The 19,461-nt window shown below is 43.7% G+C and overlaps 1 protein-coding gene across 3 annotated transcripts in view; it reads left to right on the top strand.

The window, feature by feature from the left end:
- The first annotated feature begins 6,794 nt into the window (after positions 1 to 6,794).
- Positions 6,795 to 19,461, top strand: part of LOC135545831 (fibroblast growth factor 13-like) — a 191,415-nt gene continuing 178,748 nt past the window's right edge. For 2 of the 3 annotated variants that reach the window (XM_064973755.1, XM_064973752.1), the window contains exons 1-2: positions 7,451 to 7,986; positions 8,280 to 8,448. In XM_064973755.1, coding sequence (XP_064829827.1) covers positions 8,400 to 8,448 — 49 coding nt within the window. In that variant the 5' untranslated portion in view covers positions 7,451 to 7,986; positions 8,280 to 8,399. Of the gene's footprint in view, positions 6,900 to 7,450; positions 7,987 to 8,279; positions 8,449 to 19,461 lie in introns of those variants that run through there. The other variant, XM_064973753.1, reaches the window with a different exon arrangement.

The following is a 19,461-nucleotide window of genomic DNA, read 5'->3' as shown; positions in this document are numbered from 1 at the left end:
GTGTCTTCTGGCCACAAGGAAATACTCCATGAACTCTATTGCAACGGCTGCAAAAAAAAGAAAGTCTTTTACTTGTGCCTTAGCCTCGCTCTAGCCTACCGTACAGTACAACATAACACAGTATACTGTAGTACACAGTTTGCTCTGGAACAAAAGCCCACCCAAAGTATATGCACAGATTAAACACAGTCGTAGACATGTGTTGACATCATCAGTGTCAGCGTAATAGAAACGCGGTTGTACTTTTCTTATCAGCCTTCCCCAGAGCACAGCTCAAATCAACAGCGGCAAACAAAGGCATCTGACGAAACACCCCAGTGCAGTGCAACGCCGGGGCATAAATCTCCCCCCCATCTCCTCTCTCTCTCTTCTCTCCCTGACTGTTCCAGAAATATATTTTAAGAAGAATCCCTGACAGCTCTAATACTGTCTCCCCCAACGTCACCATGAGTGAGTTTCAGTGCGTAACCCACTCCCTCTCCTCTGCCCTCCTCAGCCCCTCTCCTCAGACCCTTCTCTCCCTCTCCTCAGACCCTTCTCTCCCTCTCCTCAGCCCCTTCTCTCCCTCTCCTCAGACCCTTCTCTCCCTCTCCTCAGACCCTTCTCTCCCTCTCCTCAGACCCTTCTCTCCCTCTCCTCAGACCCTTCTCTCCCTCTCCTCAGACCCTTCTCTCCCTCTCCTCAGACCCTTCTCTCCCTCTCCTCAGACCCTTCTCTCCCTCTCCTCAGACCCTTCTCTCCCTCTCCTCAGACCCTTCTCTCCCTCTCCTCAGACCCTTCTCTCCCTCTCCTCAGACCCTTCTCTCCCTCTCCTCAGACCCTTCTCTCCCTCTCCTCAGACCCTTCTCTCCCTCTCCTCAGACCCTTCTCTCCCTCTCCTCAGACCCTTCTCTCCCTCTCCTCAGCCCCTTCTCTCCCTCTCCTCAGACCCTTCTCTCCCTCTCCTCAGCCCCTTCTCTCCCTCTCCTCAGCCCCTTCTCTCCCTCTCCTCAGACCCTTCTCTCCCTCTCCTCAGCCCCTTCTCTCCCTCTCCTCAGACCCTCTCTCTCCCTCTCCTCAGACCCTTCTCTCCCTCTCCTCAGACCCTTCTCTCCCTCTCCTCAGACCCTTCTCTCCCTCTCCTCAGACCCTTCTCTCCCTCTCCTCAGACCCTTCTCTCCCTCTCCTCAGACCCTTCTCTCCCTCTCCTCAGACCCTTCTCTCCCTCTCCTCAGACCCTTCTCTCCCTCTCCTCAGACCCTTCTCTCCCTCTCCTCAGACCCTTCTCTCCCTCTCCTCAGACCCTTCTCTCCCTCTCCTCAGACCCTTCTCTCCCTCTCCTCAGACCCTTCTCTCCCTCTCCTCAGACCCTTCTCTCCCTCTCCTCTCAGACCCTTCTCTCCCTCTCCTCAGACCCTTCTCTCCCTCTCCTCAGACCCTTCTCTCCCTCTCCTCAGACCCTTCTCTCCTCAGACCCTTCTCTCCTCAGACCCTTCTCTCCTCAGACCCTTCTCTCCTCAGACCCTTCTCTCCTCAGACCCTTCTCTCCTCAGACCCTTCTCTCCTCAGACCCTTCTCTCCCTCTCCTCAGACCCTTCTCTCCCTCTCCTCAGACCCTTCTCTCCCTCTCCTCAGACCCTTCTCTCCCTCTCCTCAGACCCTTCTCTCCCTCTCCTCAGACCCTTCTCTCCTCAGACCCTTCTCTCCTCAGACCCTTCTCTCCCTCTCCTCAGACCCTTCTCTCCCTCTCCTCAGACCCTTCTCTCCCTCTCCTCAGCCCCTTCTCTCCCTCTCCTCAGCCCCTTCTCTCCCTCTCCTCAGACCCTTCTCTCCCTCTCCTCAGACCCTTCTCTCCCTCTCCTCAGACCCTTCTCTCCCTCTCCTCAGACCCTTCTCTCCCTCTCCTCAGACCCTTCTCTCCCTCTCCTCAGACCCTCTCTCTCCCTCTCCTCAGCCCCCCTTCTCTCCCTCTCCTCAGCCCCTTCTCTCTCTCTCCTCAGACCCTTCTCTCCCTCTCCTCAGACCCTTCTCTCCCTCTCCTCAGACCCTTCTCTCCCTCTCCTCAGACCCTTCTCTCCCTCTCCTCAGACCCTTCTCTCCCTCTCCTCAGACCCTTCTCTCCCTCTCCTCAGACCCTTCTCTCCCTCTCCTCAGACCCTTCTCTCCCTCTCCTCAGACCCTTCTCTCCCTCTCCTCAGACCCTTCTCTCCCTCTCCTCAGACCCTTCTCTCCCTCTCCTCAGACCCTTCTCTCCCTCTCCTCAGACCCTTCTCTCCCTCTCCTCAGACCCCTCTCTCTCCTCAGACCCTTCTCTCCCTCTCCTCAGACCCTTCTCTCCCTGGCCGCCCTCAGCCAAGCTTTGCTCCATGTTATTCTGTCCATCAGATGTACTGCATATCTGTGCTCTGTGTGCAGATGAGCTGTTGTCCTGGGGATGGGAAATAGATTTTGAATTGACTGCTGTGGTGTATAAGCACTGTGAGGTGGAAGGGGTTAACACTGACCAATCCAAGGGCAATAGGAACACACACATGCATGTAAGCGTGCACGCACACACACACACTGGGAGTTGGAATGCTTTTTATTTCTTAATGGAAACCAGATAAGACCATGACACTTTACGATGTTAACGGGGGCGGCGCTTTCATTTGAACTTGTGAATCCCTGAAATGGCATGTCATGGAATACTATGATGGTTAGTGGGTGGAGGTCAGGGAAGGGCTTTACATCAACACATGAATAACTGTCGCTCTCTGGAACACCATCTGCCCATCCCTTCAGCAAGGACAGGCGGCGCTCCAAGGGCATTCACTCCTGGACACACCTTAATAAACTGACCAATCTAATAACAGTGTTATACTGTAATCTTCACTCACTCCAATTGGGCTCTAACCGGAAGGTCCCCGTGTAGGACGGGTTAGTGACAGACGACAAGGGCTGGCTGTGTGTGTGTGTGTGTGTGTGTGTGTGTGTAGGGGTGGGTGTTTTGGCTCATGGTTGACAGTGCATTTTCCTGACACAAGCTGACACAATGGAACAAAAACCTAGCATGACGCTTGAGTATGGGTGAACAAACACTATGGCTTGGAAGGGACACGTGACAGTGACATGAGTGAACACATGAGCGACTGTATATAATGTAGTGTTTAATGGTTCTGACGGAGTCTCCCCTCTACACAGGGACAGAGAGAGGAGAAGGAGAGAGGCGTCGCTCTAAAAGGTCAGAGGGCGTGCAGCCAGGCAGCACAGCTCATGGACACAGCACGAACACCACCCAGTGACATTTACAAGCACAGGAACAAAGGCTGTAGGCTGCTGAGTAAGCACTCCATGTCACCAACTACTTATTGACTCCTACTAAAAGGCTCACTACAGTTTCTCCGGGGTCATTAACTGGTTATACAGATGGGATAGTGTAACAGAGTAGCGTGACTAGACAGAAGTATGTTATAAATGATGTATAATTGACTTTAAAACGTTTACCACTGACATTAAATCGTTCCACTTACACCCCCCCCCCCTCAGTTCACCATCTGTATTTGGGTTATTAGAAATAACCTCTTTGGTGGTAGCTGGCCAGAGTCCAACCTAAAATAGGTCTAAATCCTAGACATAGAAGTTAGTGGCTGTCTGGATAACATAATTACAGAACATCATCCACAGTCCCTCGAACACGGCTCTGGGTTAGATCATCAGCATCACAGTGTTCTCATGCGCCTGAGTTCTGGGACCCCTGTCTTTGTTGGTTAAATGGGAGCAGCTGTGTGCTAGTCCTGTGGGTAGGGAATGTGTGAAAGCCTATGTTTGGACTTGAGGAAGAAGTGATACAGTAGGAACCTGCAGAGCCAAAGACGCACTTGAGGGATTTCACTAACCTGCAGACACATTATTATATGTTCTCTCTCATTCTTCAATTGCGCCACCATTTTGTATCACCAAACAGACTGTGAAAGGGTAACGTTGGAGATGCATGTGACTATCGACAAAGATGACAGGTTGAAGGTTCATCATTTTCAACTAGTTAGGGGTGTTGTATTGTACTAGGTAACCGATGGTCCTGTTGTCCTGTAGAGACATGTATTTGTCCAGGGCCCTAGGCTGTGGGTTAACTGAGTAGTAGTGGTTTCCTGTATTGACACATCCAGTCGTTGACCTCATGGCATTGTTCAGGACCACGGTAACCTCTCTTACCCCTGGCTAACGGAGTGTGGGTAGATCCTGTTGATCCCGAGTCTCCACCATCTCTGTGTCTCTGCTCAGACAGTCAGGATGGGTGAATACTCACCCTAGGTATGACCCCTCTCTCTGTTTCAGTGAATACTAATAAGGAACTAGGTGTATCAAACCTCCGAGGGGCCATATTCTGATGGGCAGGACAACAGGTATCTCATCACCACTGCTACCTTCAAGTACTAGGTTAATAACACTCCCACTATGCTCATCTGGTCCACACTGTTGGCCTGGGATGTTAGGCTTTTCCCTGGTCTCCCCTGAAGAGAGTCCTATTATGGATCAATGTGAATTAGGTTAGTTTCTGGAAACCGTGACCCAGCATGCTGAGGATTCATTTGGGGAATTGTGACACACAGGGGAAGGCTCATGTATCATAAACAAACATTGATATTGGGTATCAAGACAGAGCTAAACAAGTGTGCACTGCACTTCCTCTCCAACAAAACTATTAGTATTACTTCATCTGACAGGTGTGATACTGTATGGAACTTCTCATGGCCTTTGAGTCAGGGAGCAGAGAGCAGTTACTCAGTGGACTTAACCTCATCACAACCTGTGCTGTGCGTCATGCAACTGAGCTGGTGGTCTGCTTTTCAGCTTCCTGATGGGGAGAAGCCTGTGACATAAAAAAACCCACTTATGGCAGCAAGTAATATCTTGGCTGGGGTTTTGCAAGAAGTAAAAGGATAGAGAAAAATGGCCCAAACCCAATCACAAACCATCCTCAAACAGAAGGCCATGTCTATAAACAACAAGAGCTGGCTAAAATAATGTTTTTTTTAAAGCCATTTCCACACAGTATTTTCTGATCTTATTTGCCTTTTGTCTAGACTGCTCTTTATTGTTTAGAGTACTCTAAAGGTTAATGTTCAGCTTGAATGTTTTTTTTTATTTGAGTTATTTTAGATGTCAACTAAAAACAATGTAATGATGAAAGAATGACGTGTGGGAAAACACATATATTCCACTATTTACATTTCGCAGGTCTATATTGGCCAGTTAGTGCTATTCCTCCCTCCCCGAGGCAGAAGGGAAGCTCAGGTCGACATATTCCTCCCTCCCCGAGGCAGAAGGGAAGCTCAGGTCGACATCGGCATCTACAGTTGGTAGTACTTTAAATAACTTGACAGACTTGAGGATGAGAAAAGAAAGCTGAAAAGGTGTCCAGTTTCCACACACTTAAAAAAACCTATAGATATTGTAATCGTCAACCGCAGCCTTTTTTCTGCCAGGCCAGGTGATGTGACACAACGCATGCAGGGGTCGACCTAGGACCGTACTTCGTAGTTCTACGTCTTGACACAAGCTAGAGCGGGACAAGTTAGTGTTACGAGCCAATGTTGCTCGGTTTGTTTATCGAACAGTTCGGGATTTTGCGTCTAGAGCTTTCGATTTGATGAACACACATTGGTCGTCTGTCTAGGAGGACTGAATACACATTTTACACGTGTTAAATTATGTGTGAACGCTGACCGTAACTGTTTCTATGTTGATTTTCTCATATTCCACCGCAAAGGCTACAATTCACTTTCAGTTTAAGGTGAGTAAGGACGCAGTTTCTGCATGATGACTGTTCTCATCTAATTCAAGACAAAACTCTCCCACTTTATAACAAAATGTCACTTAAATTATGTAGGCCTAATTACAGCCTAAATATTTTGGCAGGTAGACTGTATCGTGATTACAGCTATAGGTAGTAAGGCTACCTTTTTGCAAAATGTTTTATAAACCCCAATGAGATAATCATAAATGAGGTGTTGTTGAGTTTTTTGCAAATCTTAAACATTAAAAACAAGCAACATAGTCTAATAAACTCAATTTATACCGTATCAGTACATGTAATCTTTGTTATGAAATTAAACATTTCAAATTGTAGACAGCCACATTACCATGGCTTTTGGTTTTGTGTTGAAGTTTTTGCGCTGCGTAATTGGCCCAGTGACAGGAATGTGAAGGTTGACGACTGTGTACATACACCAGCCATAACAAACATGTATTTCCATAATTCCGTTAGTTAGTCCACTGTCTTATATATATATATATATATATATATATATATTGTGGATGTATACATTCGTAGTGAGGGTTTCAGCCTAGATCGTTCCGTTGCTTGGGGTCTGTGTACCAACGAGTGTCCATTCATGTTTGTGTTGCGTAAAATATGTGCTTCCGGAAGTTGTTTGTGTAGGCTTATTTGTCTACTATTTTTTTATTGATTATGATTGTACATTTTTTTCGTTGCACCTGCTGCTAAATGATTGATCAAATTAATCAACGAGACAACTAAATATAATTATAACTTCACAGGACTCGTTCATGTTTATGCGAATCAAGGTGCAGCCAATTATAATTATGCGTGCATTGGCATCTCTCCTAAAAACTATTTCTCTCAGATATCGTCATGTACACTAGGCCTATTGGCTAATGTTTGCCTTCCCCTGTGTTTCTGTCAGCGCAGCAAAACGTAAAGGTTTTTAAAGGCACCAATTTTGAAATGGAATAACCTATTGAAGCAATATCTTGCATGCAGCCGTTACTATTTATTTATCCGTTAACATCTGTAACTTTGGGTGAATGTTTACGCATTCACTTAATTTACGCATTCACTTCAGACATATTGTGTGGGCAAGTCATCTGACATTCGTTGTCGATTCAACAGTTTCTACTTCGCCATCTCGCGTATCAAGGTGAGTTATTTATTTTAGTGGCTTGAGACTTGTTCCACTTTCCGTGGACTCCTACTTATAGGCAATATGCTTGCTTGGACTACTTTTGACTAGACATCTAATACTGTAAGTTATCAGCTTAATTGGCTGGTCTGTAACAATGTATGTCAACGATATTTTACATGAAGAACGTCTGTTGCGGGCTGTTGTTTCGGTAATTGGCACTTGTGCGTAAAGTTCTAGCCTAAATAACATAATGTTTCGCCAAAGCTTATTTACTTTCTTGGTCGCTGAATTGTTTCTAATGTTATACATGATTCCAATAGCATGTGGCTAACCATAATATCATGTAATGTATTTAAATCGTGAAAGTTGGTTAGGCTCTGTGTAGGCTAAAAAACAACGCGCTTATTTTGGCTACTGGTTTCCTTCAGACTGTTTTATAAGTAAACACTAGCATACAACAAGCGAACAATTGAATAGATGGTTATTGTCAATGCTGTTTAATCTGCCGCCCGGCCGCTCTTCTTGAAACTACAGTAGGCTACTTGACGCCTCGAGCTGATCAACACCGCTACTCCAACGCGCGCGTTTAGTGCAACCGTGGATCGAAAGCGGACTTTAAACAATTGATTTCCATGCCCTAAACGCATTGCTTTTATAAAACGCATAGAGCTAAACTTAACATAATCGACGGTGCATGTGCGTTAGGGATGGAATACAGCGCTCACTTTGTGGATCCTGTTGATCTGTGTGCTATTTGCCCGCGTGTTAGATGCCTTAGAAGAGCTCGTGTTGAATAGAATAGTCACTACAGGCTTCTAGAAAGCCAGGTTTCGTCGGTTGTAGTGGATGGAATTTGCGGATACTCGATGTGTAGACGATTGCTCATTAGAGGTAATCTTAATTTGATGCCCATTCGGTTTGTCTCTGACGTCGACTGACACGCGCTTTGAAGCCTTGCATTTATTTTCGTAGTTTTTTGGTCAGTTCCTTTGTCACAGCCGACGAGGTGGTTATTTTCGCATGCAGCATAGCGGTATTCCGGTTGGAAGCGTTTTTCTTTATCAATGTGCATTGATGTAGCAGAAAACGTGGAGGAGATAAGGTAAGAAAAGATAGTATTCAAATGATTGAAACGCTTTTACGATGCTAATGGTCCAGGGATACAACGGCGTTTCTTTTCCAATTTTCCAGATGCGCTTTTGTGAACTCAATTGTGTAGGCTATGTGATTAGAATGTATCAATAACTGGATACATCCATTGATAGCCTGCGCCAAACATGGAATCATAATAGCATCACAGGTTTGCTTTGTTTGTAGTCCTCTCTTGATAAAACATGTTTCATCAAAATGGAATCTTAAAAAGACGAATTGCCCTGTTTTCCAATTGTCTAACAGAACCCTTATCTCAGCACCTGGTACCTTTGGAAAGGATTTAATTGAAGAAACGGTCTGCAAGCGATTGAAAGTATTTCCATTCTTGTCTAAATCGGGAATTACACGTCCAAACTGGGATCTATGAGCGGAAAAGTGGCGAAGCCAAAAGAAGATAAGGATGCTTCCAAGGGTAAGAGGCAAGCCTTGCAATGCACAGATTGCTGCCCCTAAATCACTGGTTTAAAGCGACCGTGCGCTCATTCATCTCCCACACATCCTCTGCTCGCCCTTTGAGATTTCGGAAAACAATAGTTAGGCCAGCTACTGAATGGCGCGTCATAACACCATAGATGTGTCTAGCTGGACTCGTTTTAGACCCGACCTGTAGCCATCTACAATTAGCACATGTTATAACCTAATTATTACGCACATACTGTATTCTATTTATTGGTTTCATTATTTAAACCATTTCTGTAAATAATAATTCATTCGTATAAAACCAAAAACCACTACAAAAATAAAACAGTGTAGTGCATTACAATAAGCATTGGTCAACCTACATGAAGAATGGTCGTGCTGTCGCTTTAACGTGATGGCAGTGAACAACAATGTCACTGGCATCCAGTTGAAATGTCCCCCTGTTGTTCTTTCTTGCACCTTTTACGCGAGTTTGCATTTGCCAAGCTCTCAACATCACACCCTAATCATACACAGGGTTGGTCCATGCCAAGTGATGACGTGAGCAGACCATTTGTTTTGGAAGCTCGTGCGCTAATGGCTTATTGCTAGACAAATGGCCTCTGCATGTCTCTAGAAAAGCATCGGTTCGTCGGGATGTAAACTGGCGAACCATTGCCATGGAGACAAAGGGGAGGCAGGGTTGCCAGAGAAACCTCTGGGAGATAAATGTGTGCGCGCTCTACATCGAGGTTGTGTGCGACATTTCTCCCTATGACACGCACAGGCTTGTATCCCTTTGTTTTGATTGATTGCATATTTTGTCAATTGAGGCAATCAATGGCAAGGCAATCTATCAAAACAGAATCTATCTAACAGCTGGAAACTGACAAAGAGGCAGTCAATGTGGAGTCATATCCAATTACAAAATAATTTATTCAGGATTAGTCTGCTTTATATTAGTAGGCTATTTTAATCTATCAATAAATAGCCTTTGATTCCATTGAATGTAATATTTGTTTTGATTATCTGCATATTAAAATTGTATTATGATTATTATATTTGAATTATAACCACTACCTTCCCTGGTTGTCATGTTTCCTCCTTTATTTGGTTTATACTGGGCTATTCAACTGAAACAGATATACATTTCAATCTGTTGACATCACATATTGTTGGTTTCAATGCATGTATAATAGACTATATTCCAAACATGTTATTCTGTGACATTTCTCCAGCTCCAGAGCATGGATCCTTTTCTTTGTCCTCAAATTATTTTGTTCCTTTTTTTTGTTCTGAGCATTGCTTTATTACTTGCCGGGGTAAATTGGACTTGCAGGCTAATGCAGTTGACTTGTGCATGCTGTCACTCATTGAGATGTTTTCACCTCAAGTTACCACTTCAGATGCCTAGGTCTGTGTTGAATCCCATTATACATCAGAGGTGGTTAGATTAATTCAGGTTTTAATTAAATTAATTTTAGTTTCGCCTCAGACACTAACCAGCACTTAGAGGATGAGTGAACGATCTACTAGGCATACGGCACTAGGTTTTAGAGATGTCAATAATTGCCCACGTGGTAGGGGTGTCAATAGTTGCCCACATGGTAGGGGTGTCAATAGTTGCCCACATGGTAGAGGTGTCAATAGTTGCCCACATGGTAGGGGTGTCAATAGTTGCCCACATGGTAGAGGTGTCAATAGTTAACCACATGGTAGAGGTGTCAATAGTTGCCCACATGGTAGAGGTGTCAATAGTTGCCCACATGGTAGAGGTGTCAATAGTTGCCCACATGGTAGAGGTGTCAATAGTTGCCCACATGGTAGAGGTGTCAATAGTTGCCCACATGGTAGAGGTGTCAATAGTTGCCCACATGGTAGAGGTGTCAATAGTTAACCACATGGTAGAGGTGGCAATAGTTGCCCACATGGTAGAGGTGGCAATAGTTGCCCACATGGTAGAGGTGGCAATAGTTGCCCACATGGTAGAGGTGGCAATAGTTGCCCACATGGTAGAGGTGGCAATAGTTGCCCACATGGTAGAGGTGGCAATAGTTGCCCACATGGTAGAGGTGGCAATAGTTGCCCACATGGTAGAGGTGGCAATAGTTGCCCACATGGTAGAGGTGGCAATAGTTGCCCACATGGTAGAGGTGGCAATAGTTGCCCACATGGTAGAGGTGGCAATAGTTGCCCACATGGTAGAGGTGGCAATAGTTGCCCACATGGTAGAGGTGGCAATAGTTGCCCACATGGTAGAGATGCCAATAGTTGCCCACATGGTAGAGATGCCAATAGTTGCCCACATGGTATAGTTGTCCATATGACCATCACATTTTATTAACTGTCTTTGGAGTTAAGCTTTGGATCAATTCCACTGCTCTTTTTAAGAACAATATGGGATTGAAGGAAGGGATTTAAACCCTGGAAATAATGAAATGAAGTTCCAGCCTTAGATTAATCCCTATGCTTGCGTAACAGTGGGACAACATGTTAGCACATGTCCCCAAAAGCTTTGACTCTTGGTGTTTCTTAAGGGCTCGATTCAATCCGCAGCGTTTAAGAACTGTGTGATTGTGTGACTGAAATGTAAAAGTCAGTCACGATTCAGCCCACATATGCAACGTTTACCGTGAATGCGGTGTCTGAGAATGCGGGAACATTGCATTTCAATCGCGCGGATCTTCAGCACTACGGATTAAATCGAGCCCCCATGAAAGAAATGATATCCATTCTCTGTGCGTTGGCTCACTCAGTGAAAGGCCATCCTTCACCTCTTCATATGATTGGAGCACATCCTGTTCCAGCACATGTGATTACAGAACGGCAGTGAGCGAACAGTCTCAGGCAGGGAGTCAGGGATACAGCCGCCTTCCAGTATCAAGGCAGGCAAATGATTTTGTGTTAGCCTCCACACGCCCTGGTGAGCCTGAATTGGTGCGTCAAAGCCCCATGACATAGCCACTATATCCCGGCCTTAAACATAGCATCCCAGAGCCTGGGAAATCAAGTACCTTTGACCCTCTTTTCTGGTCTTCTGACAGTCTCTTGGGATTGAATGTGTTGTGGGTTTTGGAATAGCCTAATACAGCAGAAAGCCCAAGTTCCAATTCATAATGGACAATGAAAGTTGTATTCTTCTCCATAAAGCACTCATCAAAGTGTAACAGTACTTTCTCTCTCCCAGACTTCTTTGGGGCCTGCATTTTTATAGACAGACCTCTTGGGTTGTGTTGTCAGAGTCAGACAGTGGATTCATGCCTGCCTCTGGAACGGCCTATCCATGCCGCCATATTAATTCAGCCGAACAGCCTCATTGGCCAATCAATAAATATCCAGAGGAATGGGAGTTTGGAGTCACTGCTTTATGAATCACAAAGGAGCCAGCTCTTCCTTGCACTACTGTGACACCTGCGCTAAACTCTGGCTAAACAACACACTGCCTACAGTATCATTACCGTCTTTTGATCTAGTAGCTGGCTGGCTCTCTCGGAAGCCCACTTTAAATAGGATGGCGTCGATTCCAGGAAAAGACAATGGAGGAGATTAGAATAGTGCCTAAAGGGTCTTGTCGTCTTTTACACCAAATCACCATGATGGGGTTATGTTATTAACTCAACACTGCGTTTGGGGAATGTCATGGAGCTAAATCACCAACCAGGCACTGAGAAGTGATCCTTTAGTACAGTATACAGTGGGGCAAAAAAGTATTTAGTCAGCCACCTATTATTATTATTATTATTATTTTTGTGTGTGTGAATTTTTACCCCTTTTTCTCCCCAATTTCATGGTATCCAATTGTTGTAGTAGCTACTATCTTGTCTCATCGCTACAACTCCCATACGGGCTCGGGAGAGACAAAGGTTGAAAGTCATGCGTCCTCCGATACACAACCCAACCAGCCACACTGCTTCTTAACACAGCGCACATCCAACCCGGAAGCCAGCCGCACCAATGTGCCGGAGGAAACACCGTGTACCTGGCAACCTTGGTTAGCGCGCACTGCGCCCGTCCCGCCACGAGACAAGGACATCCCTACCGACCAAGCCCTCCCTAACCCGGACGACGCTAGGCCAATTGTGCGTTGCCCCATGGACCTCGCGGCCGGTTACGACAGAGCCTGGGCGCGAACCCAGAGTCTCTGATGGCACAGCTGGTGCTGCAGTACAGCGCCCTTAACCACTGCGCCACCCGGGAGATACAGTCAGCCACCAATTGTGCAAGTTCTCCCACTTAAAAAGATGAGAGAGGCCTGTAATTTTCATCATAGGTACACTTCAACCCTTCAACATGACAGACAAAATGAGGAAAGAAAATCCAGAAAATTATTTTGTAGGATTTTTAATGAATGGTTGAAAATAAGTATTTGGTCACCTACAAACAAGCAAGATTTCTGGCTCTCACAGACCTGTAACTTCTTTAACCTCTTGAAACTCTAGGGGCGCTATATCATTTTTGGATAAAAAGACGTGCCCGTTTTAAGCGCAATATTTTGTCACAAAAAGATGCTCGACTATGCATATAATTGGTAGCTTTGGAAAGAAAACACTCTGACGTTTCCAGAACTGCAAAGATATTTTCTGTGCGTGCCCTAGAACGTGAGCTACAGGCAAAACCAAGATGAAACGGCATCCAGGAAATGAGCAGGATTTTTGAGGCTCCGTTTTCCATTGTCTCCTTATATGGCTGTGAATGCGAGAGGAATGAGTCTGCCCTTTCTATCGTTTCCCCAAGGTGTCTGCAGCATTGTGACGTATTTGTAGGCATATCATTGGAAGATTGACCATAAGAGACCACATTTACCAGGTGTCCGCCCGGTGTCCTGCGCCGAAATTGGTGCGCAAACTTCAGCTGCAAGTATTTTTCCATGGAATTCAGAGAAGAAAGCAGGCTTCCACGAACGATATATCAATGAAGAGATATGTGAAAAAACACCTTGAGGATTGATTCCAAACAACGGTTGCCATGTTTCGGTCGATATTATGGAGTTAATTCGGAAAAAGTTTGACGTTGTTGGTGACTGAATTTTCGGTTCGTTTCGGTAGCCAAATGTGTGTACAAAACGGAGCGATTTCTCCTACACAAAGATGCTTTCAGGAAAAACTGAACATTTGCTATGTAACTGAGAGTCTCCTCATTGAAAACATCCGAAGCTCTTCAAAGGTAAATGATTTTATTTATTTGGTTATCTGGTTTTTGTGAAAATGTTGCGTGCTAAATGCTACGCAAAATGCTAAGCTAGCTTAGCATACTCTTACACAAATTAGTGAATAGCGATGGTTCAAAAGCATATTTTGAAAATCTGAGATGACAGTGTTGTTAAGAAAAGGCTAAGCTTTAGAGCAGGCGCATTATTTTCATTTTATTTGCGATTTTCAGAAATCGTTAACGTTACATTATGCTAATGAGCTTGAGGCTATAACTGTATACAGGTTTTTTTCATAGCCAAACTTGAACAAAACGGAGCGATTTGTCCTACACAAATAATATTTTTTTGAAAAACTGAACATTTGCTATCTAACTGAGAGTCTCTTCATTGAAAACATCTGAAGTTCTTCAAAGGTAAATTATTTTATTTGAATTATTTTCTTGTTTTTGTGAAAATGTTGCTGGCTGAATTCTAGGCTTATAGCTATGTTAGCAATCAATACTCTTACACAAATGCTTGTTTAGCTATGGTTGAAAAGCATATTTTGAAAATCTGAGATGACAGTGTTGTTAACAAAAGTCTAAGCTTGAGAGCAAATATATTTATTTCATTTCATTTGCGATTTTCATGAATAGTTAACGTTGCGTTATGCTAATGAGCTTGAGGCTATAAATAGAATCCCGGATCCGGGATTGCGCGACGCAACAGGTTAAGAGGCTCCTCTGTCCTCCACTCGTTACCTGTATTAATGGCACCTGTTTGAACTTGTTATCAGTACAAAAGACACCTGTCCACAACCTCAAACAGTCACACTCCAAACTCCACTATGGCCAAGACCAAAGAGCTGTCAAAGGACACCAGAAACAAAATTGTAGACCTGCACCAGGCTGGGAAGACTGAATCTGCAATAGGTAAGCAGCTTGGTTTGAAGAAATCAACTGTGGGAGCAATTATTAGGAAATGGAAGACATACAAGACCACTGATAATCTCCCTCAATCTGGGGCTCCACGCAAGATCTCACTCCGTGGGGTCAAAATGATCACAAGAACGGTGAGCAAAAATTCCAGAACCACACAGGGGGACCTAGTGAATGACCTGCAGAGAGCTGGGACCAAAGTAACAAAGCCTACCATTAGTAACACACTACGTCGCCAGGGGCTCAAATCCTGCAGTGCCAGACGTATCCCCCTGCTTAAGCCAGTACATGTCCAGGCCCGTCTGAAGTTTGCTAGAGAGCATTTGGATGATCCAGAAGAAGATTGGGAGAATGTCATATGGTCAGATGAAACCAAAATATAACTTTTTTGGTAAAAACTCAAATCGTCGTGTTTGGAGGACAAAGAATGCTGAGTTGCATCCAAAAAGCACCATACCTACTGTGAAGCATGGGGGTGGAAACATCATGCTTTGGGGCTGTTTTTCTGCAAAGGGACCAGGACGACTGATCCGTGTAAAGGAAATAATGAATGGGTCCATGTGTCGTGAGATTTTGAGTGAAAACCTATCAGCAAGGGCATTGAAGATGAAACGTGGCTGGGTCTTTCAGCATGACAATGATCCCAAACACACCGCCCGGGCAACAAAGGAGTGGCTTCGTAAGAAGCATTTCAAGGTCCTGGAGTGGCACAGCCAGTCTCCAGATCTCAACCCCATAGAAAATCTTTGGAGGGAGTTGAAAGTCCGTGTTGCCCAGCAACAGCCCCAAAACATCACTGCTCTAGAGGAGATCTGCATGGAGGAATGGGCCAAATACCAGCAACAGTGTGTGAAAACCTTGTGAAGACTTACAGAAAACGTTTGACATCTGTCATTGCCAACAAAGGTTATATAACAAAGTATTGAGAAACTTTTGTTATTGACCAAATACTTATTTTCCACCATAATTTGCAAATAAATTCATTAAAAATCCTACAATGTGATTTTCTGGATTTCTTTTCTCATTTTGTCTGTCATAGTTGAAGTGTACCTATGATGAACATTACAGGTCTCTCATCTTTTTAAGTGGGAGAACTTGCACAATTGGTGGCTGACTACATACTTTTTTTGCCCCACTGTATGTACAGTATAGCATTTTATCAAAATACTAAAATAGCCTTGATCTTACAGTCACCTCCTAAGTTATTGGCACTGTTGATATAGATGAGCAAAAATAATAATACAAATGCTGAGCTGTATGCTTAGAGAAGTGCTCTGAGAAAGAGATTTTGTTTAAGAAGTAATAAACATTTTTTTAAACGACTTACGTCAAAGTAAAACACATTTCAATCTTCATTAAACTTTAATTAAAAAAATGAAAATGCATCAAATGAGGATGATTTCTGTATTTAAAAAGTTGCATATCTTAACTTGATTGATGACAAGCAAAACCTTTTAGGACTATGTCAGCAATGGACTAATGAAACAAATACCAAAATATTGTTTTTGGGTGGAATTGTCCTTTGAAGGAGCTGTATTGTGGCCCTGCATGGCTTCTTGGTTCACTTGGGTATAAAAACCAGGTAACACACATGTTAAAACCACACAATAGGGAAAGGCAAAAACCGAAAAGAGACAAATGGATGTTCATAAATCCAACAATGGGTACAGACAAATTTGCCCAAAACGAAATGTAACATTTACTGCTATTAGGGGAATAATGGAGTTTAAAACCATGGGAGAAGTGATAAACTTGCTTGAAAAGGATGCATCCAAAGGCCACAGTTGGAGAATTACAGAACTTGCTCGCATCTTGGGATCCCCAAGTCTCCAAATATACAATTGGACGCAACCTCCATGCCAATAGGCTCCTCGGAAGGGTTGGCAGAAACAAATAGTTTATTTAGAGCAACCAACAAATGTAAATGCCTGGAGTTTGCTAAACACACTTGGATTGGAAATGGGTGTTATTGTCTAATGGATCTCTTTGGCCCTGCAAATCAGTGGTGGGTTTGGGGTAGAAAGAAGGATGCATGTGCAGAAAATAACCTGGCTGTTTTGCTTCCACTGGTCCTGGGGGCCTTGTTAAGGTCAACATCATCATGAACTTGACCAAGTGCCAGGATATTTTAGAGAAAAAAATGGTTGCCAGGATGTTGAAACTTGGCTGCAAGTGGATCTTCCAACAATACAATGACCCCAAGCACACATCAAAATCCACAAAGAAATGGTTATTTGACCACAAAATCAATATTTTGCAATGGCCATCTGTCTTCGGATTCGAAACCCATTGAAAACCTGTGGTTTGAATTGAAGAGGGCAGTCCATAAGAGCAGGTCTGAGGATATTGAGGAACTTGAAATATTCTGTATGGAGGAAGGGTATAGGATTCCTCCCAATGTGTTCTCCCATCTCATAAAAAAATGTAAGGCAAAAAGTTGAGGTCGGAAGTTTACATACACTTAGGCCAAATACATTCAACCTCAGTTTTTCACAATTCCTGACATTTAATCCTAGTAAAAAGTCTTAGGTCAGCTAGGATCACCACTTTATTTTAAGAATGTGAAATGTCAGTATAATAGTAGAGAGTGATTTATTTCAGCTTTTATTTCTTTCATCACATTCCCAGTGGGTCAGAAGTTACATACACTCAATTAGTATTTGGTAGCATTGCCTTAAAATTGTTTAACTTGGGTCAAATGTTTCAGGTAGCCTTCCACAAGCTTCCCACAATAAGTTGGGTGAATTTTGGCCCATTCCTCCTGACAGAGCTGGTGTAACTGAGTCAGGTTTATAGGCCTCCTTGCTCGCACACGCTTTTTCAGTTCTGCCCATATATTGTCTATGGGATTGAGATCAGGGCTTTATGATGGCCACTCCAATACATTGACTTTGTTGTCCTTAAGCCATTTTGCCGCAACTTTGGAAGTATTCTTAGGGGTCATTGTCCATTTGGACGACCCATTTACGACCAAGCTTTAACTTCCTGACTGATGTGCTTCAATAAATCCACATAACTTTTATTTCTCATGATGCCAACTATTTTGTGAAGTGCACCAGTCCCACCTGCAGCAAAGGACCCCCACAACATGATGCTGCCAACCCTGTGCTTTACGGTTGGGATGGTGTTCTTCGACTTGCAAGCCTCCCCCTTTTTGCTCCAAACATAACGATGGTCATTATGGCCTAAAAGTTATATTTTGTTTCATCAGACCAGAGGACATTTCTCCGAAAAGTACAATGTTTGTCCCCATGTGCAGTTGCAAACTGTAGTCTGGCTTTTTTATGATGGTTTTGGAGCAGTGGCTTCTTCCTTGCTGAACGTCCTTTCAGGTTATGCCGATATCGAACTCGTTTTACTGTGGATATAGATACTTTTGTACTGTTTTCCTCCAGCATCTTCACAAGGTCCTTTGCTATTGTTCTGGGATTGATTTGCACTTTTCGCCCCAAAGTACGTTAATCTCTAGCAGACAGAACGCGTCTCTTTCCTGAGTGGTATGACGGCTGCGTGGTCCCATGTTGTTTATACTTGCGTACTATTGTTTGGAAATTGCTCCCAAGGATGAACCAGACTTGTGGAGGCCTACATTTGTTTTCTGAGGTCTTGGCTGATTTCTTTAGATTTTCCCACGAGGTCAAGCAAAGAGGCACTGAGTTCGAAGCTAGGGCTTGCAATACATGGACAGGTACACCTCGAATTGACTCAAATTAGCCTATCAGAGGCTTCTAAAGCCATGACATAATTTCTGGAATTTTCCAAGCTATTTAAAGGCACAGTCAGCTTAGTGTATGTAAACTTCTAACCCACTGGAATTGTGATACAGTGAAATAATCTGTCTGTAAAAAATTGTTGGAGAAATTACCTGTCATGCACAAAGTAGATGTCCTAACCAACTTAACAAATCTATATTTTGTTAACAAGAAATTTGTGGCGTGGTTGAAAAATGAGTTTTAATGTGTATGTAAACTTCTGATTTCAACTGTATATTACTTGTTAAACAAAGTCTCTTTCCCTGAGGAATTGTATTAGTATAAACTCATTTTATTTGTAAGAAAATGCAGCATACTATACAGCTCGGTATTTGTATTATTTGTTTTATACCGTCTTTTTCCCTCATCCCTTTTATCAATGGTGCCAATCATTTTGGAGATGACTGTTTATCACTCACTCCTAAAGTACTGTACTTCTTTAACCTGCAACCGTTAAAGAAAAGTAAAGATTGTAAAGTTGCACACCTACTCATTCAAGGGTTTTCATTTATTTTTACCATTTTCTACTTTGTAGAATAATAGTGAAGACATAAAAACTACGAAATAACACATGGAATCATGTCGTAACCAAACAAGTGTTAAAGTAAATTTGAGGTTCTTCATAGTAGCCACCCTTTGCCTAGATTGCACACTCTTGATTTTCTCTCAACCAGTTTCATGAGGAATGCTTCTCCTACAGTCTTGAAGGAGTTCCCACATATGCTGAGCACTTGTTGGCTGCTTTTCCTTCACTCAGCGGTCCAACTCATCCCAAACCATCTCAATCAGGTTGAGACCAGGTCATCTGATGCAACACCATCACTCTCCTTTTTGGTCAAATAGCCATTACACAGCTTGGAGGTGTGTTTTGGGTCATTGTCTTGTTGAAAAACAAATTATATTCCCACTAATTGCAAACCAGATGGGATGGTGTATTGCTGCAGAATTCTGTGGTAGCCATGCTGGCTAAGTCTGCCTTAAATTCGAAATAAATCACTGACAGCGTCACCAGCAATGCACCATCACACCACCACCTCCACCTCCATGCTTCACAGTGAGAACCACACATGCAGAGATCATCCGTTCACCTACTCTGCGTCTCACAAAGACACAGCGGTTGGAAACAAAAATCTCACATTTGGACACATCAGACCAAGGGACGGATTTCCACCGGTCTAATGTCCATTGCTCGTGTTTTGTGGCCAAGC

This window comes from Oncorhynchus masou, chromosome 9, assembly GCF_036934945.1.
Source record: "Oncorhynchus masou masou isolate Uvic2021 chromosome 9, UVic_Omas_1.1, whole genome shotgun sequence".
NCBI classification, from domain to species: domain Eukaryota; kingdom Metazoa; phylum Chordata; class Actinopteri; order Salmoniformes; family Salmonidae; genus Oncorhynchus; species Oncorhynchus masou.
This window is presented reverse-complemented; position numbering and strand designations above follow the sequence as displayed.